Genomic DNA, 25,512 nt, shown 5'->3' with positions numbered 1-25,512 from the left:
AAGCAGGTGAATGGTCTCTCCCCGGTGTGAACTCGCTGATGTGTCAGCAGGTGGAATGACTGAGTGAATCTCTTCCCACACTCAGAACAGGTGAACGGCCTCTCCCCAGTGTGAACTCGCTGGTGTACAGTGAGGTTAGATGATAGCCTGAACCCAGCCCCACAGTGAGAACACCTGAATGGTCTCTCATCAGTGTGAACACGTTGATGGAACATCACTTCCCCAGAACTTTTAAAACACTTCCCGCAGTCTGGACATTTAAAAGGTCTCTCGTCAGTGTGAACTCGCTGATGGGACATCAGGTCTCTGGAGCTTTTATAGCACTTCCGCAATCTGGACATTTAAAAGGTCTCTCCCCACTGTGAGTTCGCTGATGTTTCAGCAAGTGGGATGACTGAATGAATCTCTTTCCACACTTGGAGCAGGTGAACAGCCTCTGGCTAGTGTGAATTTCCAGGTGATTCCGCAGGTTGGATGAATCAATGAATCCCTTCCCACAGTCAGGGCAGGTGAATGGCCTCTCCCCAGTGTGAACTCGCTGGTGTGTCAGCAGGTGGGAGGAGGTAGTGAATCCCTTCCCACACTCAGGGCAGGTGAACGGTCTCTCCCCAGTGTGACTGCGCCGATGTGTTTCCAGGTCAGATGGGTAATTGAATCCTTTTCCACAGTCTCCACATTTCCATGGTTTCTCCTCATTGTAACTGCATTTATGTTCTGACTGGGCCAGATGATCGGCTGAAGCCTCGTCCACACACAGAACACGTGTACGATTTCTCCCCACTGTGAACGGTGCTTTTTCCTTCCATGTTCAAAATCCAACGACATTCAGGTTACGATAAATTGGGCGACTGCATCAGATCCTGATATGATGTTTGGATTGAGTTTCCCAACTGCAAATCCTCGCTTTCTAACACCCTGTGAAATTGATTTAAAACAGAAAAAAAGAGTGAGAGAGAACCCACAAAAACACAAAGGCAGGTTGTGAAATTGTGCTGAATGAATCAGATAATTTTTGGGGCCGGCACGAGGAAAAATAGACTGGTAAAGCTGATGGATTGTCATAAAAACCCAACTCGTTCACTAATGTCCTTCAGGGAAGGGAACCTGCCACCCAGTCTGGGTATAAGCAAAACCCTGGCTTCTATGGGAAGAAAGAAAGAGAGAGAGAGATAGAGGCGGGAGAGGTACCAGGTAAAGCAGAGGGATTTTATATATCTGGAACTTGACCAGAACTTTGACAGAACTTCCGAAACCCTCAATCTCCACCACCTAGAAGGACCAGGGTAGCAGGTGTATGTGAACACCATCACCTCCAAGTCACACACTGTCCTGACTTGTCTGACATCCAGTACTAAATGAGCAAGAAATTTCGTCCATTTAAATATTGGGCAGATTGAAGCCATTGTCCTCAGTCCCCGCTACAAACTCCACTCCCTAGGCACCAGCTCCATTCCTTTCCCTGACAACTGTCTGAGACTGAACCAGACTGTTCACAAACATGGTGAAAAATTTCACCCCAAGATGAGCTTCCAACCACATATCCACATCATCACCAAGACCGTCCTATTTCCACCTCAGTAACATCGCCCGACTCCAGCCCAGTCTCAGCTCATCTGCTGCTGAAACTCTCATCCATTCCTTTGTTACCTGTAGACTTAACGATCCTAACGCACTCCCGGCCGGCCTCCCACATTCACCCTCCCTGTAATCTTGAGGTCATCCAAAACTGTGCTGCCCGTGTGCTTACTCGCACCAAGTCTTGTTCACCCATCACCCCTGTGCTCACTGAAGGACCTAAATTTTAAGCTTCTGATCCTTTCAGATCCCTCCATGGTCTCCCCCTCCCTATCTCTGTAATCTGCTCCAGCCTCACAACCCTCCCAGATATCTTCACTTCCTCTATTTCCAGATTCCTGACTTGAAATTGTAATTGCTCCAGATTTGCGTCCGGGTCTGTCACTGGGAGGAAGCTGCGGCCTCGCTCGGAGCAAACGGCGGGAGGTCCCCCGGGGACCGGAAGTCCTTTTCCAGGTTTTTTACTTACACAACATGTTTCCGGAGCCTCCCCGGTCCACCCGCCGGATCCATCGCTCCCTCCGCCCCGCCGGTCACTCCCTTTCCCATTGAGGACCTGACAAAGGAGCGTCTCCCCATCACCATTACTCACACTGCGCATGCTTCACTCCCAAACCCACCCCTCATTCACTCCGATTGGCTGGAGGACCAGCCGCTCCGGCTCGGTCCTCCAGTCCCACCCCCTCATCCTATCAGCCGGGCATTGTGAGCTGTCAGGTGAGAGGTCAGTGTTGGGAGGGCGGGGTTTACAAATCCCAAGTGCGGCCCCAGAGCCGAATCTGAACCAATGAACATTCTCCACTCTCACCGTCCGCCGCTTCCGGCTTCTCAACGGCACCAACCTCAAGTAAAGAGAGCAGGAGACTCCGAGCATGCGCAATCCACCCGGACAACCCGCGGCAGATAGGGCGGTTTCTGCGGCGCATGGGGCTGTGGGTAATCCGGCCGCCATTAGGGACCCAGTCTCAGTTAATCTTTAGATAAAAGCAAAATACTGTGGATGCTGGAAATCTGAAACAAAAACAGAAAAAGTGGTTCTCTCTCCACAGATTCTGCCAGACCTGCTGGGTTTTTCCAGTATTTTCTGTTTTTTGTCGCAGTTAATCTTTATTTGGGGAAGGGAGGGGGATATTCTGTTAGCAAATGGATGGAGAATTCGAAAGATCATCTGCTACCATTTGCACCAAGTGATAATATAGTTATGGGATATTTATGAGGAGGGTTAGAGTTGGAGACAATTCAGAGAAGGTTCACTCGGTTCATTACTGGGATTTTTAAAATTCATTCACGGGATGTGCGCTTTTCTGGCTGGGCTGGACTAATTAATTATTATATATATATAATATAATAATTATTATAGGTGCAGACCCTTAATAAGAAACTAACGGTCCCGCGTTTGCAGCGAACAGACCAGCAACGTCTGGGTTTCTTCCCTGCTCGGCCGGGGGAAATGATTATGCAGCAGGGTGCATGCGCGGTGATTTGGTCCAGGAGGCAGGAGGAGAGAAGGTTGCGCATTTCTCCCTGAACTGACAGGGATGGATTTTGGAAACTCCTTTTACAGGGGGTTAGAAGGGGAGCAGTTACACACAGCAAACTCAAACCAGGAGAAATGTTTGTCTCTTCTCAATTTCTGTCCTGGGCTGACAGTGATGTATTTTTTATATAATCTGCTTTTTACAGGATATTAAGTGAGAAGGATTTGCAGATAGGAAACTCAAACCAAGATCTGACAGAGTCACTCAATTCATCGGAACTTGGAGATTGTTGGCCTGTAAGTGTAAGCATTGAGTTCCTGGACATTACCACTCGCTGTGTAAAATTTATTCCTCACATCCCCATTGCAGATCTTGCCCCAAATCTTAAATCTGTGTTCTGTAATCCTTTTACAATCAGATAATATGAATATCATTTTTTAAACCAATCATAAGCATGTACATCTGTATCAAATCTCCCTCAATCTACTTTGCTCCAAGGAGAACAACTCCTGTTTCTCCAAACTAACCTTACAGCTAAAATCCCTCATCCCTTGAACCATTCTGGTAAATCTCCTCTGCAGCCTCTCATGGACCCTTAAATCCTTCATAATGTGTAGTGATCACTGGTTTGCACAGACCCAGATGTTCTGTGTCCATGTGTGACATCATTACACATTGACAATTACACTGGTGACATCATCACACATCGACAATTACACGGTGACATCACCCCGCTCCCCAGGTATTTCCTCAACTGGGAGATTTTTCTCTGACTCCAGTGCCTCTGATATCTTTCCAGCTGCAGGCTCCGGCAGGAGAATTTAAAATTGAAAACAGAAGTTGTTTCAGAGCTGAGCAGTTCTGACCATTCACCTACAATTTGGACCTTTTATTGCTATGCTCTGTTATCTGTGAGAGGTTCCATGGCTCTGCGGCTGGTGTGACTCCTTTACTGTAGATCTCAATCCATGTCCATCTATTTCTCTGTTTCACCTCTGCCCTCCCTGAATAACACTCTGCCATTTTCTAACTCCTTCCGTCTCTAACAATCGGAGTTTAGCTCTGTTTAGGATTTCTCTTCCTTCTGTCTGTAATCCTTTTACGATCAGATAATGTGAACATTATTTTTTTAAACCAACCATAAACATGTACACCTCTATCAAATCTCCCATCAATCTACTTTGCTCCAAGGAGAACAACTCCTGTTTCTCCAAACTAACCTTATAACTAAAATCCCTCATCCCTTGAACCATTCTGGTAAATCTCCGACTGTGTCTAAATGAGGTATCCACCGCTGCCCAACCCCCGACCGTGTGCTGCTGGCTTACCAGCTTTATCTTCCCACTATATCTTCATAATCAAGAATTGTTTTTCCTGTGCTAGATTCCATTTCTCTTTCACTTCTTAGCTTAGATTGACCATCACACACTGCCTGCCCTGAAACGTTAATTAATTAGTTCTATTGTGTAATAGAACATTCCAATGTGTTTCACAGGAGTGTTAGAAAGCAACATTTCACACTGAGCCACATGAAGAGATATCAGGGCAGGTGCGCAAGAGTTTACTAAAAGAATTAGGTTTTAAGGGATATCTTAAAGGAGGAAAGAGAGGTGGAGATGTTTAGGGGGGAAATTCCAGAGCTTGTGGCCTTGGCAGCTGAAGGGGGTGACACCAAAGGTGGAGCAGTTAAAATCAGGAATGCTGAGGAGGCCGAAGTTAGAGAACCATAGGTATCTCAGAGGGTTGTGAGGCTGGAGGAGGTTACAGAGGTAGGGAGGGAGAGACCATGGAGGGATTTGAAAACAAGGATGAGAAATTTAAAATTGAGATTCTCCTTAACCCCGAGTCTTTGTAAGTTGGTGAGTACAGGAGTGATGGATGAACAAGACTTGCTGCAAGTAAGCAGAGTTCTGGATTACAGGGAGGCTGAATGTGGGAGGCCGGCTGGGAGTGTGTAAGGAGAGTTAATTCTAGAGGTAACAAACAAATGAATTGCAGATTGACCAATTACATACAGGGATATGGGGATAATGTGGGGAAAAGACATTCAACTTATTGAATGGTGAAGCAGATTCGATGGGCTGAATGGCCTACTCCTGCTCCTCTGTTCCTGTAAACAGACTGGTTCAGCCTCAGACAGTTGACAGGGGGAGCAATGGAGTCGGTGGCTTGGGAGTGGAGTATGTAGCAGAGACAGAGAGGGGCGGTGGAGAAGGGAGAGCCATTCCTATAATATTTAATACATTTCAAGAGATTTTATGAGGATATTAGACAGTGATTTCTCACAGATCTCCCCAGCTTGAGAAGGGAATATCCTTATTAACTTCTCGCAACTGATTTCTGACTAGCCTCACTATTTCTAAGCTCTGAGCTTGTTTTCCTAATTTCTTGATGACAAACCATAGAGAACACACTAAAGCTACTAGAATGATCAGAATCAGCAACACAAACCCTTGAGCTGCCACCAAGAATAAACGTCAAAACTTTTCCACTAAAATGTGATAACGATCGACTGAGATTCATACTCCCCACCTACCCATCATCTCACACAATCTAAGTTATTAGCATGTGGTGAATACATCTGGTTCAAACAAAAGTTCACACATGGACTTTAAAGATTCTCAGCTCTCTGTTCACCTGCATCCACCTTGTGGATATTTTCTAACTGATTCTGGACCTTTTTCGACTTAATGTGTCCTTTCTGACCCTCTTTAGAAATCCTGTCGAGGATATACTAGTAATCCCGTCACACTCTTCTCCAATCCCCAGGATATTTCTCACCCCCGGCCCACCTGTTTTCTCTATCAGACTATCTATCAGTCACTATAATGTGTCAATGCCATTGTACACTCCTGGCTTCGCTTAGTTAAACATGAATGAAGAAGTTCCTAAGACTGTTGCTTCTCAAACTTATGATCTCGATCACTGTGATCCCATTCCTAACACCACTTGTAAGATTTACCTCCATGAGTCACAGATGACCCGAAAAGGGATCGAGTTCAGAAGTGATTTTAAAGTGATTTATTGAGAAGCAACAGTTTAAATCTGATGTGTAAGCTAAATAGACAGGAGAACACACGACCTGTGACAGGTGAGAACGGTTTACCGGTACCGGAGGACAAACGGACGGATGATACAGAGTGTTGCTGGTCTCTGTAGCTGGTGGTGACAGTCTCCTCTGAATGGTTAACTGGTGTGAGCCAGAGTATGGGTATTGGGCTGAAGCCAGTGTGGATCATGTCAAAATCACTGTGCTCTCGAGAGCCTGTTTTAACCTTTACACAGGCAGTTGGTTTATGGATGGGCCATGAATTCCAATCGTATCAGGGTTAGAAATGTCTTGTTTCAGGGCCTGTGCTACAGACATGTCCTTGGCAGAGATAACAGGCCTGCCCTATGTTTGTCAGCCAGCAAGCTGCTATGGAAGCTTTCTTCGTAAGAGAGAGAGTGACCTGATTCTGTAATATTCCATAAAGTTCTGAAGGCTTTTATGAGGTTATTAGACAGTGATTACTTACAGTCCATTACTTGGATTGAACTTGTCTCCATTCCCGTGCCGAGGGAATTTCTGTACCAGGCGGGAGGGGTAACATTCGGGAACTCTCGATTCTCCACCAATTCCCATTCCCCTTCTTTCTGATGGATAATGGAGATGTCACTGAGTAATGTACAAGTCAGTAAGAATTGTCAGCAAGGATTAATCAGCACTTTCTAATTGGAGATGTTAATCAGTGGAACCGCTCATTAAAATGAATTGAAGGATTTTGTTGTAAAGTAATTTCTGATGAGAGTTCCTGAATTATGGGGAAAGATCAGAGACAGCGGTTCTTAAAGGGACACTGCAGCCCCTAGAACACAATCAGCTATAGATCCAGAATATTAAACTCCAGCCCAGTTACAGGGATTGTAAACGTCAGCAGAAACAAGCCTAATATTGTCAGAATGAATATGATTCAGTCCTGGATGTGATTAACAGCAGCAATCACAGCAGAATCCAACCCCTGCAGTCACTTGTGAACTCGCTGATGTGCCTGTAGGTAGGATGACTGAGTGAATTTCTTCCCACCCTCGGAGCAGGTGAATGGCCTCTCTCCGGTGTGAATTAGCTGGTGCTTCAGGAGATCAGAAGACCCAGTGAATCTTTTCCCACGTTCAGGGCAAGTGAACGGCCTCTCCCCAGTGTGAACCCGCTGATGTCTCAACAGGTAGGCTGACTGAGTGAATCCCTTCCCACACTCAGTGCAAGTAAATGGCCTTTCCACAGTATGAACTCGCTGGTGTACTTTGAGGTGGAAGCAATACCTGAACCTCTTTCCACAGGAAGTACAGCTGAATGGCCTCTCCTCAGTGTGAATTTGCTGCTGCTTCAGCAGCTCAGAGGACCCAGTGAATCCTTTCCCACATACAGGACAGGTGAATGGCCTCTCCCCAGTGTGACTGCGTCGATGAATTTCCAGTTGGGATGGGTAATTGAATTCTTTCCCACAGTCCTCACGTTTCCACGGTTTCTCCATGATGCATGTGTGCCTGTGTCTCTCCAGGTTGGATGACCAGCTGAAGCCTCATCCACACAGAGAACATGTACAGTTTCTCCCCACTGTGAATGCTGTGATTTGTTCTTTCAGGCTAAAGCTCTTGCCACAGTCAGTTCACTGGAACACTCTCACTTGGGTCTGTGTGTGTCTCGGTGCTTTTCCAGTCACACTGATGCTTGAAATCCTTTCCCACAGACAGAATAGACAAACATTTCTCCCTCCACATTCAAAGGCCAATGATATTCAGCTCCTCAAGAATCAAGTGACTCTGTCAGATCTTGATGTGATGTTTGGTTTTAGTTTCCTGTCTGTAAATCCTCCCCTTCTAATTCTCTGTAAAATGATTTACAAAAGCCATCACTGTCAGGACAGGATAGAAACTCAGAACAAACAATTCTAGATCCTATGGAACATTTTTCCTCTCTTGTTCCGCCAAAGAGTCTAATCCATGTCCCACACACTCTCCCTCCTCCCTGTGCTGAAATCCAGTGAGAGTTTTGGACAACTCTTTCAGTATCTTTTTAACAAATTAGTACAACTGAAGATAACACTATGTTTGATCATTTATTTCAGTCATTACTCATGACAAAACATTAATCTGAAAGCCCCTGACCGACCATACAGAATAGCAGACATTCACCTTGTGTTCAAAACTCAGCGTGGAGATTTAATGAGTGATCGTGAAGATGGTTTCTTCAAACCTCCCAGGGTTTCCTTCCTTCTCTCCCTGTCTAACTAAGTTAAACCTGGGATCAGTCTCGTGGCCCATTCTGGTTCCTGCTTCTCTTCCTGATGACTAATTAACTCCAATTAAACACTGAGAAGGCTGAAGACACTGTTTTCGGTCCCTGCTCTAATCTCCATTTCCCAGATACCAACTCCATCCCTCTCCCTGAGAACAGTCTGAGATTAAACCACTCTGTTCACAGCCTCGGTGTCACATTTGATCTCGAGATGAGTTTCTGACCTCATATCTGTGCCATCACTAAGATCGCCTGTTTCCACCTCCGTAACATCACCCGACCTCACCCTGTCTCAGTGAATCTGCTGCTGAAACCCTCATCACTGCCGTTGTTACCTCCAGACTTGATTATTCCAACACACTCCTGGCTGGTCTCCCACATTCAATGCTCCGTAAACTTGGCACCATTGCTGTTGGTGTCTTCACTGGCAGTGAGGCCCATTGCCCTTACACCCTCTGCTTCCTGACCTGCCTTGGCTCCTGGTGAAGTAACAACTTGACTTTTAAATTCTCATCCTTGTTTTCAAATCCCTCCATGGCCTCACCCCTCCCTATCTCTGTAATCTCCTCCAGCCCCACAACCCTCTGAGATATGTGCACTGCTCTAATTCTGGTCTTGTATATTCCCTATTTTAATCGCTCCACCATTAGTGTCTGTGCCTTCAGTTCCCTCGACCCCAAACTCTGAAAATCTCTCCCTACATCTCTCCATCTGTCTACCACATTTTCCCCCTTTAAGACAATTGAGCATTGATTAAAAAAAGACATTCTATCAAAACTTTTTATCTTGTACACATCAGGAAAGACGCAAGAACACCAAATTTCAGCCAGTCGGCCTCGTAATGTGTCTCACTTACCCTTGCTAGAAGTTACATATATTCATACATTCTGCAGACAGAAGGAACATGTCCAGGCTTGGGGCCTTTGGTTGAATTAAACAAAAGCACAGGGGAATGATAGCTCCCTGATGTATTCTCCATGGCAACGCCTTAACCAATCAGAGCTGACTGGCCAAACCAGTCATCACCCTTTCCTCGTGCAGCATAAATTGTTCTTCATTTTGACATTTGGCTTTCTTGCATCTGTCGGATGAGTGCAACATGAAAACCTTCAACAGCATGTCTCTTTTTTAAGCAATGCTTAAATTCTGTACTACTGAGTGACTATGGGTTTACAATTCTATTGTTGCTGATCTAAAAGTCCCGGTGAACGCACATTTTATGAATGTCTCCCTCAGGCCGAGTTGTCACCTTGTGCAATATGCACATACGCCCTGTAGCACATTGCCCCTTTCTTGGGATGTTGGGCGCATGCGCATTGCTGCACTTGTCGCTATAAAGATGGCGGTCGCGCATGCGCTATCACTTCATTGACCCTATAAAGATGGCAGTCGTTAATTCGGGCCTTTCTCCCGCAGCAGCGAGAAAACGTGAGACCGATGGCTCCTTACTGAGGGTTTGGGGCCGACACTGTGAGTTTACAAAGCTTCCTACCTCACCCACCAGCCTTCTCTCTGTTCATGGGTTTGTTTTCGGCTCTGGGTCCGCACTCGTTCTTTCTAAAATCCTCATTTTAAATCCGTTCGCTCGAGCTGTCTCCCCGTCTGCCTCCACGGACCGCGCATGCTCCAACTCATAATGACTGACAGCAGCTCTGGGCCAATAGGAAGAGGGGGCGGGGGTGACTGATGGTGCGGGACCGACTGGTCCTCCAGCCAATCGGAATGAATGAAGGGGCGGAGCCGGGTGTGTGGAGCATGCGCAGTGATGGTGCGGGACCTGGATGGAAACTCAAAACAAAAACACCTGGAAAAACTCTGGCAGCATCTGCGGAGAGGAGCATAGTTAACGTTCCGAGTCCGCATGAGAGTCATGCTGAGTTTTTCTGGGGATTTTTGTTTTTGTTTTGGATTTCCAGCATCCGCAGTTTTTTGCTTTTAACCTGGATGGAAACTGTCGGGTGACAGTCCAGCGGGTGAGAAAGGGCCGAGTGCAGGAGAGGAATGGAGCTGAGGGTGGACTGGGAGGGTTCACAAACACCCGGTGTAGGACTCCACACCCGGATTAGAAACTCCCGGAGCTGAGTTCACACCGAGTGTTTGGAAACTCCTTTTACAGGGGGTTAGAAGGGGAGGATTTACATTCAGCAAACTCAAACCAAGAGAAATGTTTGTCTTCTTCTCAATTTCTATCCTGGACTGACCTGCTGAAACAGTGAATTCACACTGGGGAGAGGCTGTTCATCTGCTCACAGTGTGGTAAGAGGTTCAGGACATCATTCCACCCGCTGAGATACCAGCGCATTCACACTGACGAGAGACGTTTGTAATGCCCAGAGTGTGAGAAGTGCTTTCAAAGCTGTGGGGAATTGATGTCCCACCAAAGTGCCCACACTGACCAGAGACCATTCAGATGGTTTACTGTGGGATTGGGTGCAGGCAGTCAAGGGACCATATTCGACAAGTGCAGTCACACTGGGGAGAGACCATTCACCTGCTCCAAGTGTGGAAAGATATTCACTCAGTTGTCCCATCTGCAGACACACCAGCAAGTTCACACTGATGTGGCCTTTTAAATGCCCAGATTGCAGCCAGTGTTAGAAATGTTTCAGAGAACTGTTGTCGCATCAATGTGTTCACACTCACAAATGACCATTAAGGTGCTCTCATTGTGGGTCTGGATTCAGGAAATCATCTGACCTCACTCTACACTAGTGAATTTACACAGGGGAGAGGCTGTTCTCATATTCTGAGTGTGGCAAGTCATTTGGTCGTTCATCCACGCTGCAAAGACACCAACCAGTTCACAAGTATAAAGGAAAAATACTGCAGATGCTGGAAATCCGAAATAAAAACAGTGTGGAAAGATTCAGCTGGTCTGGCTGCATCTGTGAACAGAGAAACAAAGTTAAAGTTTCAAGTCCGTATATTCTCGTCTTCAGAAAAGTCACATGGATTCAAAACATTAACTAAGTTGACAAGTAACTACAGTGATTGGATTTAGCTGTTAAACACATTTGGGACTGAACCATGTTCAATGGTCTGTTTCTGCTGATAATAAACTCCAGCCCAGTTATAGGGGTTAAAATTCTGGATTAAAGTCAAATAAATCAGCTTTGAGTAAAACACTGTGTTGAGTCTTTTTCATATCTCTACAGAAGTCAGTTCCTTTTGAAATGCTCTCCCTCTCCCCTGTCTGTTCCATTCTCACCTCCAACAGCGAGCGTAAGGAGCTCATGGAGCTTCTTTGTCACTAAGATTGAGACAATCCGATCAGCTGCTTCCCTTCCCCTAGCCCACCAGGTCAACTGTCTCTAAAGATCCCCCATGTCCGAGCTCTGAACTCAGATCTTTCTCCAGTTTCCTATTTCCCTTCATAGCCTCTCAGTGCTCACCTTGCCCATGAGACTTGCCTTCTGCTCCAGTGACCCTATTCCCACTGAACTGCTGACCATTCAACTTCTCCATGTTGGTTGACATTGTTCATATTTTTTTCTCTCTACTGGTACTGTCCCTCTCACCTTTAAATCCACTGTCATCATCCATCCTAAAAAGAGGATCTGTCCTTGATCCCTCCTATTTTTCATCTACATGCTACCACTAGGTAACATCATCCAAAAGCACCGTGTTAGTTTTCACATGGACACTGACAACACCCAGCTCTACCTCACCACCATCCCTCTCCATTCCTCCACTATTACTAAATTATCAAACTGCTAATCCTGCATCTAGTACTGGATGAGTAGAAATTTGCTCCTTTTAAGAATTGAGAAAATCAAAACCATTGTCTTCAGTCACCAGTACAAATTCCGTCCCCCAACTCCTGAGCCCATCCCTGAGGTAACACTGGGTGTGTTGTCCTTTGTTTTTCAAGCCAGTAATCTTTGTTCCTGAGAGAGAGGGAGAGGGGGGAGGGGGACGGGAGGAGAGCCATTCCTATAATATTCAATACATTTCTGAAGATTTTATAAGGTGACAGTGATTTCTTACAGATCTCCCCACCTTGAGAAGGGAATATCCTTATTGACTTCTCGCAACTGATTTCTGACTAACCTCAATATTTCTCAGCTACGAGCTTGTTTTCCTAATTTTTTGATGGAAAACCGTGGATAACATACTAATGCTACTAGAATTATCAGAATCAGCAACACAAACCCTTGAGCTGTCATCAAGAATAAATGTGAAAACTTTATCCACTAAATGTGATAACTATCGACTGAGATTCATCCTCCCCACCTGCGATCATCTCTCACAATCTAAATTATTGACATGTCGTAAATACACCTGGTTCAAATAAAAGTTCATGCACGAACTTTAAAGATTCTCCAGCTCTCTGTTCACCTGCATCCACCTTATGGATATTTTCTAAATCCAGATTCTATTTCCCTCTTCACTTTAATTTTACTCCTGATCGGTACCAGCGTGTTTAATTCTATCCTGATAGTTTGAAAGTCAGTTTCTCTATGGAGTGTGTGTCAATGTCTTGATGATTTAAAATGTTGTCTTATTCAATTTTCCACAATAATCACTTCATGTTGTTCTGTTGTCAAGTAGCTGAGTATGTCTGGGACCTGTTCTTCAGTGCAGGGTCACCATGCATTTCCACATGGCGACTTGGGAGGGATGGATCTGGCGGCTGGGTTAGATAGAGAGGGTGGGGATGGCAGATTCAGTCGTGGAACTCAAAAGGGAATTGGACCAAAAACAGCAGCTCGTCCAGGGAAAAGGTGGGGGAGAGGGACCCGGTGAGTTAGTTCCAGAAGAGTAAGAGGTCTCCCTTTTCAGACAGAGATGAGGAGATTATTTTTTTGTTTTTTCAGAGGGTCGTTAGCCTGAGGAATTTTCCCTAGAAAGAAGTGGAGGCTGGCTCATTGAATTTATTCAAGGCTGATTTGGACAGATTTTTGATAGACAAGGGAATGAAGGGATATGTGGGGGTGGGGTGGGGGGGGGGGGCAGGGGGAGGGGGGCTATGAGGCCGTTGTGGGGGATGGACAGACAGCAGGAAAGTGGAGTTGAGACCACAACCAGATCAGCCTTGATCTGATTGAATGGTGGAGCAGGGTCAAAGGGCTGAATGGCCTATGTTCCTCTGACCTGGCTGAATGGTCTCTATATGTTGTTTTTGGCTCTGCTTTTATGGTACTGTATATACACCCACATTTTGCACCATCATCCGTTTAGTCGGTTTCTCTCTCAAGCCTTGTAACCTATCACAGTCCTTCCCTTTTGTCCTTTCACTCCCCTCCCTCCGCCTCTGGACTTGTTTTCCACATGTTACATCTCTGACTTTTCCAGCTTTGATGAAAGATCATCCAGCTGGAAGATTAATTCAGTTTCTCAATCCACAGGCGCTGCCAGACCTGATTTCATTGAATAAGGAATTCCTGTTCATTGTGTCAGTTCACATAGTGGGAAGGGAAAGGTTTTCCCTGTACGGGAATTAAACCTAGGCTGCAGTGGTGAAAGCACCAAATGTTCAGAATTAAATACTCTGACTTCCAGTGAAGCCGAGAGCAGTTTTCACTCAGAAACCAGCGGCTGTGATATTAGCAAAGCGGGGTGGAGAAATAATCAGTTTGAGTGGTGTTACTGCTGGAGGAATGGAGAGCTGGGGTTCACCCTTGAAAGTAGTTAAGTTTAAAAAGGGAATTTCACCGAGCATAGGTCGCAAACCCAACAGACCTGGACATTAAGAGTCGATTGAACTCGCCAGGCATGTAAGAAGAGTGAAGTATTCCACATCACCACATCCATGGAGATCACGGCTGTTTTCGACCTCAAGCCTCAGCTTGTTCTGAATTTCAAATTGTAGAAGGTAATCGAACGACAAAAGCCCCAAGGTTGCAATACATTCCTCTCAATCACCAATAACATCATTCACACCTTCCACTTCTTAGCTACACCTCCTTCCAAACATTGCAAACTCCTCTTCCATCTTCCATCTTGATACTTTTCTCTGTTGCATTTTAATATGAAACTGCACAGCTATTATGAATAAAGTTCATGATGGTGAAAATGTGTTCAGCCCCTCGGGGAACTGAAGCACATTGACACACACAGACATATACACCGAGAGTGACAGAGCCGAAGGAGTGTCAAACACACAGAAAACAAGGATGTCACCAACTTGGCCAATTATTGTTCCATTTCAGACTGCAAATTTAGTGAATGTTTGCAGATGAACAAGAAACATGGACATGGTTGGATGGTTTTTATTTAATTTAACTGGTAATTAATTCCGAAGGCAGTTTGCTAAAGTCAGGAGTTGGTTCGGGCTGTGTCGCAGGAAGAGAGGAATGAGGATCAGGAGGAGGCCATTCAGCCCTTTGACCCTGCTCCTGCCATTCAGTAAGATCATGGCTGATCTGATTGTGGTCCCAAGGCCACTTTGCTGTTCTCTTCTCAATATTTGGAAAATAATGTCAGTTGACAGCTGGGAAAATGGACTGGGAACCAAAACAGAAAACTCAGTCCCCAGCTTTGCGAATCTTCAGAAACTCTTTGGGAACCGGAATCAGGGGAGAATGAAGGGTGAACTGTCCGACTGACCAGAGAAAGTCAAGGCACCTTTCCCTTCTTTAAGACACTGGAACATTGACTCTGATGTTATCAATGAAATTAACTGATCTGAGACATTGAGAGGATTCTCGTTACTGAACATCAGGAATTCAAAGTAATATCGGCTTTGGGACAATCAGAATACTTGGTAACAGTCAAGACAGCGAAAGGCTCGAAGGGAGATGGCATCGGTTGTAGGAGAGCTGGTTCCCGGTGACATGGATGTGTCTGCAGTGGGTGGGATCAGATTGTTTCCATGTATCCACAATGAATGCTCCACACTTTACTTTGGAAGAATAAAACTGAAAGAGACCAATGGTCATTCTGGCAGCAGCAATCTGAAGCTTTATCTCGCTGATACCCTGGTTTAGGATACCTTGCAGGTGAAGCTTGTGTGAGTCTCTGTGGCGCAATTGGTCAGTGTGTTCGGCTGTTCATTGAAAGGTTGGTGGTTCGAGACCATCCAGGGGCGAACCTTTCACTGTTTTCTCCCCATCTGCCTTCATTGTTACTCAATTCCGGGCTGTCATTGGCCACTTGAGCTGCAAAAAAAATCCCACAAACGTTGCAAACTTTACCCTTACCCAGTGAGAACCCACACCAATGTTTTTGTTATGAATGTTCATTTCAAACACAATAAAAGACAATGAACCTGTGAAGTTATTGGATTCAAACAAACCCATCAATTATTCTCTCTTCCTCAGCTCCACAGTGAGTGAGACAGGGAAAAGCAGAAAAGTAACAATATTCCGGCCCCGCACTCTCCAATCACCCGCTGCCAGCTGAAAGATTTTCTCACTTTGCTGAATGTTTATTTTGTGAAATGGTGAAGAGGAAATGTAATGTGACTGAGAGATATTACATTCACTGAACATGCAACTACAAAGGCGAATGATGCAAAAAGTGCCAGCTCACTGTCAAAATAGATGCCTGTCATGCTTCATTTTAACAGGAAGAATGTGGAGAGACAATACAAATATAAACTGCAGTGGAGAAAAGGCGGGCTTATCAAATTAGCTGAATTCCTTTGCCATCGGCCAGCAGGGACACGATGGGCCGAATATCATCCTCCTCTGCTGCAGACATTTATGATTTTATGCCATCGACATTAACCTATGGACAGGACCAGTTGCCGTGGCCAATTGGCTTAGGTGATGGAGCCTAAATCCATTGGGGTTTCCCGCTTCTCATTATTCCTGGTTTTAACTCTGTGTCTACAGCATTAAATATAATTTAAATTGAATAAAACCCATCCAAACACTCGGCAGTTTTCCTATTTCTGTTCATTCCCGAAAATATTCACAAAACCTGCGGTTGGAACTGGAATAAAACTTAATGTTATGTTTGCTTTCTGGGTATTTGTCTCTCCTTAGAAACAAACCCTTGTCCTCTGTCACTCTCGGTGTACATGTCTGTGTGTGTTCCTGTGTGTGTGTAAATGTGATTCAGTTCCCCGAGGAGTGAACACATTTTTACCATCACAAACTTTATTCACATTAATTGTGCAGATTCACATTAAAATGTTGCAGAGAAAAAATATCAGGATGAACGATGCAGGAAAGAGTTTGCAATGTTTGGAAGGAGGTGCAGCTAAGAAGTGGAAGATGTGAATGATTTTATTGATGATTGAGAGGAATGCATTGCAACCTTGGGCTTTTGTATGTCGATTACTTCGACACTATGAAATTCAAAACAAGCTGAGGCTCCAGGTGGAAAACAATATTTGTCTCCATATGTGTTGGGATATGGGAGTTTTATTCTCGCATTCCCAGTTAGCTCAGTCGATAGACCATGAAATGCTGAATTTCAGGGTCGTGGATTTGCACCCCATGCTCAGTGCTGTAGTCATTTAAAATCTTGCTGCTTTCAAACAAAAAAAACCCCTCATTCCGTGGAACTTACAAGGCAGACATTCACCACTGACACACATCAAATTCAAAGCACTTTCGTGTCGCATCTCTTTCTGCCTCTGTCCCCGCCTCACCTCCAGCTCTCAAGTCAATTAGCTGCTTGATGCAGACACTGTCAGTTTGTGGGAATGTAAGAAACAAGGCGATGGATTTGCAGGCAACAGGGTAAAGAGATACCAGGATCTCATCTTCCTGATTCTCCCAGATACTGATTACAGGAATGTGCTCAGTGCCGATTATCCACACTCACACTCTCCTTCCAGTCTTGTATACGTTGTCCAGCTTTGAAATTGTTCATATTTTCACACTGGGTTTCAATGTGAAGAAAGCAGAGCTGTCATAAGCTTATATTGTTCAGCAGGTGCACTGCAAGAAGGTAGATAAAAGGCCCCACAAGCCTCCTCCGTCACTTAATAAGATCATGGCAGATCTCCAGCCTCAACACCAATTTCCCACCCGATTCCAAGGACCCTTCATTCCCTGAGAGTCCAAAAATCACAAGAATGTTTGGATAAAGACTAAATACTGTGAATTCTGGAAATTTGAAATAGAAACAGAAAATACTGGAAACACTCAACAAGTCTTGTAGCACCTGTGGAGAAAGAAAGGGAGCTAACATCTCGAGTGCATATGACTTTTCTTCAGAGCAAATAAGGATTTTTGTTTGTCTTTTCTTCCATTGACCCAACAGTTAGTTCTGCAGATACCTGGTTGAAATCAGCAATAATGTAAATCACAGTCGGTAAGACTTGAACTTACCTGATGAAACCCCAATGAATTTTAAAACCATCTACTTAACCACACGGCCATGATGTTAAACAAGTACCCAATGCTATCCATTCAATCATCAATAACTTCATTCACAGCTTCCGCTTCTCAGCTCCACATCCTTCCAAACAGTGTGATCCATTTTCCTCAGGATTAATTCCTGGATTTAATGTCCTCATTTTGAAATCAGATTCGCTTCAATATCCAACACAAATCGAATTGCAAACCTGATGGACAAACAATAGAAAACAATTCACTTGGTAACACAAATCCCATGGTGCTCATTTTCAGATTCACAAGTCAGCTTTTCAATAAAATGAAGGAATTTTACAGTGAAAATATTGAGAAAGTTGGTGTGACTTATATTTATGACTCAGTCACTTGGGTATTCTGTAAATGCTGCTGGGAGATTTGGTGACGGGGATATAATCTACCTGTGTGTTCCTGAGCCTGTGTTCAGTGTATTGGGAGGTTTGGTCCGGGTTGGAGTGTCTTGTGTCCCAGGGATGAGCAGTAACCCACTGACTGAAGCTGCAGTCACTGCTTTCTGCTGGCAGCGGGTGATTGGAGAGCGCGGGGCCAGAATATTGCTGCTTTTCCCTGTCTTACTCACTGTGAAGCTGAGGTAGGGAGGATAATTTGTGTTTGTTTGGATCTAATAATTTCATAGATTTCCAATGGGTTAGATATCGGTACATAGTAGTCCCAAATCATTTCTTATTATATTTGAAAGAAGAAAGTAATTTCAAAAAAACTGCTTGTGTGGGAACTCACAGGGTAACAGTAGATCTGGCACCATTTTGGGGATATTATCTTGCAGCTCAAGTCCCCAATGACAACCCAGAACTGTGTGACAACGAATGCTGATGGTGAGAAAACAGTAAACACTTCAACCCAAGATGGTCACGAACCATCAACCATTCAATGAACAAGCAAACACGCCAACCAATTGCCTACAGAGAGTGATACGGACTTAATTTACAAGGTATCCTTGCTAGCGTGTCAGTGAACCAAATCTTCAGATGTCAATCGTTCTCTATCAGTTTTATTCTTCCAAAATAAAGGGTTACATTACATCTACTGAAGAATATAAGCTTATGACAGCTCTGCTTTCTTCAAATTGAAATCCAATGTGAAAATATGAACAATTTCAAGGCTGGACAATGGACATAAGACTGGAAGGAGAGTGTGACTGTGGATAATTGGCACTGTTGTCGTGAAGCTATTAATATCTATAATATTGTTGGAAAAAAAGATGCCAGGAGGTGAGGAAGGACTTATCTCCAGAGTAGAACCCAATGGGGACATGATTATATTTGTACAAGCTCTCCCAAAGTTTGAGGAAAAAGATATTGAAGCATTCCTTATTTCATTTGAGAAGATAGCTAGACAAATGAAATGGCCACAGAAGTACTGGACATTATCACTACAGCCTAAGTTGGTGGGTAGAGTGCATGAGGTATACGCTTTGATGTCTGAAAGAGTATCAGTGAATTATGATATGGTCAAATAGGCTATTTTGAGTGCATTTGAGTTGGTTCCTGAAGCATATAGGCAGAAATTTAGTAATATGAGAAAATAGCCCAGGCAAACTGATTGAGTTCGAGAGAGTAAAACAAAGTAATTTTGACCAGTGGATACAGGCATTAAAAATAGAGACAACATATGCAGCTCTTCCAGATGTGATTCTTTTGGAAGAATTTAATGATTCAATCCCTTTGGTAGCAGGAACCCATGTGAAGGAACAAAGGGTTCAAACTGTAAGGCAAGCAGTAGAGATAGCTGATGATTATGAGTTAGTGCATAGAGCCAAACCCTTTTTTCATAACCAGCTTCTGCAGCCCTCTGTGGTAAAGAATTCCACAGATTAAAAATTTCTCATTCCTCTGGATTACCACTAATCTTTGCCACATTGTAATTTGTTTTCAGTTTGGTATTACCCTTAACTTCCTTGGTTAACCATGGTTGGTTTAGCCCCTTCCTACAATCCTTCTTTCTCACTGGGATATATCTTAGCTGAGAGTCATGAACTATTTCTTAAACGCCTGCCGTTGTTCATGAACTGTCTTTTCTGCTAAGCTCCTTTCCCAGTCCACTCCAGCCAACTCTGCCCTCATTCCTTTGTATTTAAGTTTAGCATAGTTGTTTCCAACCCAAGTTTCTCACTCTCAAACTGAATGCCAAATTCTACCATGTTATGGTCACTGTTTCCTAGGGGATCTTTTACTCTGAGATCATTTATTAAGCCTGCCTCATTACACATTACCAGATCCAAAATAGCCAGACTACAGGTTGGATCCAACGTATCATTCTAGAAAACTGCCCCGATTTCATGCTATAAATTCTTGCTCGTAGCTACCTCTGCCAATTTGATTGTCCCAATCTACATGAAGATTAAAGTCACCCATGATTAATATACTGCCTCTTTTTTTGCCCTCATTATCTCCTGATTTATTCTCTGTCCTACAGTGTAGCTACTGTTAGGGGGCTTATAAACTATTCCCACCAGTGTCTTCTTCCCCTTGTTATTTATCACCTCCATCCTAATGGAGTCTACATCTTCCAATCCAAGATCTTTACTTGCTATTGTACTTATTCCACCTCATACTGATTAAGCTAACACACCATCCTTTCCTTCCTGCCTGTCCTTTCGAAAAGTCACATACCCATGAATATTTAGTTCCCAGCTTTTATCTCTTTGTAACCACATCTCCATAATGCTTATAAGATCATACCCATTAACCTCTATTTGTGCCGTTAATTCATTTATTTTGTTCCGAATATTATGTGCATTTAAGAGCCATTAATTTTGCATTTTTACCATTTTCCCCCCATGACTATACTTGCTGCTGTTTTATTCTGTTTTTACACTGTCCCTTCCTGTCAGACTCTGGTATCAATACCTAAAAAGCTGCCCTGCAATGCTGCCATATCCTTTTGCTTTGTTAGCCTATGCATGCCCTCTCCAGAAAACTCTGCACCACCCCACCGCCCACCATCTAATTTAAAGCCCTCTCTACAGCCCTAGTTATTAAATTCACCAGGACACTGGTCCCAGCATGGTTCAAGTGAGTCTGCCCACCAGAAGAGCTCCCTTCTACCCCAGTTCTGATGCCATGAACTGAAACCCATTCCTCCCACACCAATCTTTGAGCCATTCATTAAACCCCTTGCCTTTATTTACTCTATGAGTTTGCCTGTGGCTCAGGTAGTATTACCGAAATTATTACCTTGGAGGTTCTGCTTTTTAATTTAGCTCCTAACTGTTCAAATTCTTTCAGCAGGACCTCCTTTCTAGTCCTATCAATGTTGTTGGTACCAACGTAGATGACGACAACTGGATCCCTCCCCTCCCACTCCAAGTTCCTCTCCAACCCTGTGGAGATGTCCTTAACCCTGGCACTGGGCAGGCAACACAACCTTCGGCACTCCTGCTCATGGCTGCAGTGAACAGGATCTACCCCCCTTATTATACTGTCCCCTACCACTACTAACTTCCTATTTCACATTCCCCAATTGAATGGCTCCCTGTATCACGGTGCCATGGTCAGTTTGCTTATCCTCCCTGCTCTTGTGCACACAGTTTGCAAGAAACTAGTAACTTGTTTGACACTTGCAGGGATCGTGTGTTGCAGTTTCACCAGGTTGACATCTCATTTTTAGACGTGTCTGGTGCTGCTCCTGGCATGCCCTCCTGCACTCTTCGTTGAACCAGGGTTGATCTCCTGGCTGGGTGGCAATGGCAGAGTGGAGGAATGCCGAGTGATGAGGTTACAGATTGCAGATGGGTACAATTCTGCTGCAGCTGATGGCCCACAGCACCTCATCGTTGCCCAGTCTTGAGTTGCTACATCTGTTGGAAATCTATCCCATTTAGCATGGTGGTAGTGCCACACAACACGATGGAGTGTGTCCTCAATGTGAAAAGGGACAGTATCAGAACAGAGAGAGAATCGTTAACAATATTGGCTGACATGGCGAAGGTGAGCGATCAGTATTTTTTTCTTTGGACAAGCTGAGCAGAGAGGATGTGAGGGAAAATGGGAGAGAAACTAGAGAAAGATGTCAGTTCAGGGCTCAGACAAGGGGCAACTATAGGGACAGATTGCCCAGGTGGGCTAGTGGAAGGGAGGGAAGCAGCTGATCAAATTGTCTCAGTCTTAGTGACAAAGAAGTTCCATGAGCTCCTCACACTTGTTGTTGGAGGTGAGGATGGAGGAGATGGGGGAGAGGGAGAGCCCTTCAAAAGGAACTAACTTGTGTTAGAGACATGAAAAAGACTTGACACACAGTCTTTCACACAAAGCTGATTTATTTGACTTTTATCCAGAAAATAAACTCCTCTAACTGACCTGGAGTTTACTGACATCAGCAGAAAGAGACGTCAATGAACATGGTTCAGTCCTGGATGTGATTAACAGCAAAACCCAATCACTGTAGTTACTTGTGAACTCGCTGATGTCTCAGCAGGTGGGATGACCGAGTGAATCCCTTCCCACACTCGGAGCAGGTGAACGGTCTCTCCCCAGTATGAACTCGCTGGTGTCTCAGCAGGCTGGATGACTGAATGAATCGCTTCCCACACTCAGAGCAGGTGAATGGCCTCTCTCCAGTGTGAATTCGCTGGTGGTCAGTGAGGTGAGATGACCACCTGAACCCAGTCCCACACTGAGAGCACCTGAACGGTTTCTCATCAGTGTGAACACGTTGATGGAGCATCAGATTCCCCGAACCTATATAGCACTTCCCACAGTCTGGGCATTTAAAAGGTCTCTTGTCTGTGTGACCTCGCTGGTGTATCAGCAGGGTGGATGAGGTGGTGAAGCCCTTCCCACACTCAGAACAGATGAATGGCCTCTCCTCAGTGTGAAGTCGCCAGTGTCCAGTGAGATGAGATGATTGCCTGAATCCAGTCCCACAGTGAGAGCAACTGAAAGGTCTCTCGTCAGTGTGAACACGTTGATGGTACATCAGATTCCTGGAACTTTTAAAACACTTTCCACAGTCTGGGCATTTGAAAGGCCTCTCTTCAGTGTGAACTTGCTGGTGTCTCAGGAGGCTGGATGAATCAGTGAATCCCTTCCCACACTCGGAGCAGGTGAACGGTCTCTCCCCAGTGTGAACATGCTGGTGTCTCAGCAGGTGGGATAACTGAGAGAATCCCTTCCCACACTCAGAGCAGGTGAATGGGATAACTGAGTGAATCCCTTCCCACACTCAGAGCAGGTGAATGGCCTCTCCCCACTGTGAACTCGTTGGTGGTCAGTGAGGTGAGATGACCACCTGAACCCAGTCCCGCACTGAGAGCACCTGAACGGTCTCTCGTCAGTGTGAACATGTTGATGGGACATCAGATTCCCCGAACATTTATAACATTTCCCACAGTCTGGACATTTAAAAGGTCTCTCCCCAGTGTGAACCCGCTGGTGTTTCAGCAGATGGGATGAGGTAGTGAATCCCTTCCCACATATGGAGCAGGTGAATGGCCTCTCGCCAGTGTGAACTCGCTGGTGTGTCAGCAGGGTGGTTGAATTGGTGAATTCCTTCCCACATTCAGAGCAGGTGAATGGTCTCTCCCCAGTGTGGCTGCTTCGATGAGTTTCCGGCACAGACAGGTAATTGAATCCTTTCCCACAATCCCCACATTTCCAAGGTTTCTCCACAGTGTGAACATTGCTTTGTCCTTCCATGTTCAAAATCCAATGATATTCAGGATACTTTAAGCTGGGTGACTCCATCAGATCCTGATGTGATGTTTGGTCTGAGATTCCCGACTGTAAATCCTCCCCTTCTAATCTCCTGCGAAACTGATTTAAAACAGAAAAAGGGAAGTGAGAGAGAACCCACAAAAACACAAAGGCAGGTTGTGAAATTGAGCTGAATGAATCTGGGAATTTGTGGGGACGGCACGAGGAAAAAGTGACCATGAAAACTGCCGGATTGTCATAAACACTCAACTGGTTCACTAATGTCCATCAAGGAAGACATGTGGGCCCAGACTAGACTCTGGCATCCACTGGATGAGAGAGGGAGAGAGAGAAACATAGTAAGGTGTGAGTGGTGAGAAGTGGAGAGATATTTCATATTTTTACAACTCAACCAGAAATTTGGCAGAGCCACAAAAATTACAAACGTCCACCCTCTAGAAGGACCAGGGTAGCAGGAGTCTGTGAATACCATCATCTCCAAGTTCACCTCCAAGTCACAAACCATCCTAACTTGTCTGACATCCAGTACTGGATGAGCAGAAATTTCCTTCATTTAAATATTGGGAAGATTGAAGCCATTGCCTTCAGTCCCCACTACAAACTCCACTCCCTAGGCACCAGCTCCATCCCTCTCCCTGGCAACTGTCTGAGACTGAACCAGACTGTTCACAAACATGGTGAAATATTTCACCCCAAGATGAGCTTCCAACCACATATCCACATCATCACCAAGACCGCCTATTTCCACCTCAGTAACATCGCCCGACTCCACCCCAGTCTCAGCTCATCTGCTGCTGAAACTCTCATCCATTCCTTTGTTACCTCTAGACTTTACTATCCTAACACACTCCTGGCCGACCTCCCACATTCCATCTTCCTGTAATCTTGAAGTCATCCAATTCTCTGCTGCCCGTGTGCTTATTCGCACCAAGTCTTGTTCACCCATCACCCCTGTGCTCACTGACCTACAAAGGCTTCGGATAAGGACGGAACTAAATTTCAAATTTCTCATCCTTTCAAATCTCTCCATGGTCTCACTCCTCCCTATCTCTGCAATCTCCTCCAGTCTCACAATCCTCGGAGATATCTTCATTTCCTCTAATTCCGTTTTCCTGACAATTTCCAATTTCCATTGCTCCACCTTTGGTCACAACCACTGCTCATTGCCCCCTATAAAAATGGCGGTCGCACATGCACACTGCAGCACTTTGCCCCTATAAAGATGGAAGCCGCACATGCGCACCACAGCACATTGCCCCATAAAAATGGCGGTCGCACATGCGCACTACAGCTCATTGCCCCCTATAATGATGGCGGCCGCACATGCGCACTACAGCGCATTGTGCACTCACAAGATGGTGGCCGTGAATCAGGTTCTGCTGTCGGGATTAACGCCGCGGTCGCCAATTCGGTCCAAACGCGGGATCGGAAACTTAATCTTTACGGTTTGAGGCCTGCAGTAAATGTTTATGAAGCCTCACCGTTCATTTGTCGGCTCCCATTGGCCCTTACCCAGCCGCAAACCCAACTTCTTCTCCTCTCCTGGCTGATGCGACACATCAACTACTCTCCTCCCAGCAGCGCAACCGCGCATGCGCAGTGATCTTCCTCAGTGAGGATGGAGTATATTCTGCCTCTCGGTGAATGCTGGGTAACCGAAGCGCCATTATAGCTTTTATATTCACGCATCGGATGTGGGATTCGCTGGCTGGCCCATCCCTCGTTGCCCTTAACAATGTGGTGGTGAGCTGCTTTCTTGAACCGTTGCATTCCACTATGATGTTGTTGAAAACAAAATCATTTTCTGTGCTCCAAACATGATTAGAGCCAAAAGTATGATTTTAATACCAATTGACGCAGCCAGCAAGTGCACGGGAGGGGAACCTGTCATCTGGTCTATGTGCCTGCATGAGGGAGATGCGACAGGGTGAAGACGAAGGATTTTATATATTAGCAACATAACCAGAACTTTGACAGAACCTCCTAAACCAAAGGTTACACCACATAGAAGAGAAGCAGCAGAGGAACACCCTCATCCCCCAGTTTCCATCTCAGTCACACACCATCCTGCCTTGGGCATATTCTCACTGCTTCTTCATTGCTGAGTGAAAATGGTGGAACTCAGGAATTTACCTCATGGCCTTGTGGGAGCACCATCACTAGACAGTGGGTCGAGAAGAAGGTGGTCCACCATTACCTTCTCAAAGGATAACTGGGAATAGGCAATAGACTTGCTA

At 45.1% G+C, this 25,512-nt stretch overlaps 1 protein-coding gene and 1 long non-coding RNA gene across 2 annotated transcripts; both read right to left on the bottom strand.

Annotated features, from left to right (window-relative positions):
- Nucleotides 1-18: 18 nt before the first annotated feature.
- On the bottom strand, nucleotides 19-21,995 carry LOC121292958. The gene is made up of 5 exons (XR_005946390.1): nucleotides 21,920-21,995; nucleotides 17,559-17,794; nucleotides 9,824-11,216; nucleotides 6,572-6,689; nucleotides 19-915 (listed from the first exon to the last, which is right to left on the bottom strand). It is a non-coding gene; the product is annotated as an uncharacterized LOC121292958 (long non-coding RNA).
- A 12-nt stretch (nucleotides 21,996-22,007) lies between these two features.
- LOC121293395 (gastrula zinc finger protein XlCGF49.1-like) lies at nucleotides 22,008-24,221 on the bottom strand. Its single transcript, XM_041216429.1, has 2 exons — nucleotides 24,142-24,221; nucleotides 22,008-22,698 (listed from the first exon to the last, which is right to left on the bottom strand). Exons 1-2 carry the CDS (start codon nucleotides 24,219-24,221, stop codon nucleotides 22,008-22,010), a joined length of 771 nt encoding a protein of 256 aa, XP_041072363.1.
- Between the last annotated feature and the right edge of the window lie 1,291 nt (nucleotides 24,222-25,512).

This window comes from Carcharodon carcharias, chromosome 21 (genome assembly GCF_017639515.1).
Source record: "Carcharodon carcharias isolate sCarCar2 chromosome 21, sCarCar2.pri, whole genome shotgun sequence".
Taxonomy (NCBI): Eukaryota; Metazoa; Chordata; class Chondrichthyes; order Lamniformes; family Lamnidae; genus Carcharodon; species Carcharodon carcharias.
The sequence above is the reverse complement of the archived record's forward strand: the minus strand, read 5'-3'. Positions and strand labels throughout refer to the sequence as shown.

What these genes read in the sequence shown, in the direction of transcription:
- LOC121293395 (XM_041216429.1), bottom strand. Translation starts at nt 24,221, where the DNA reads ATGGGTGAACAAGACTTGGTGCGAATAAGCACACGGGCAGCAGAGAAT. An exon ending in AGATTACAGGAAGATGGAAT is followed by an intron (nt 22,699 to 24,141) that starts GTGGGAGGTCGG and finishes CCTGCTGAGACA; the next exon opens with CCAGCATGTTCACACTGGGG.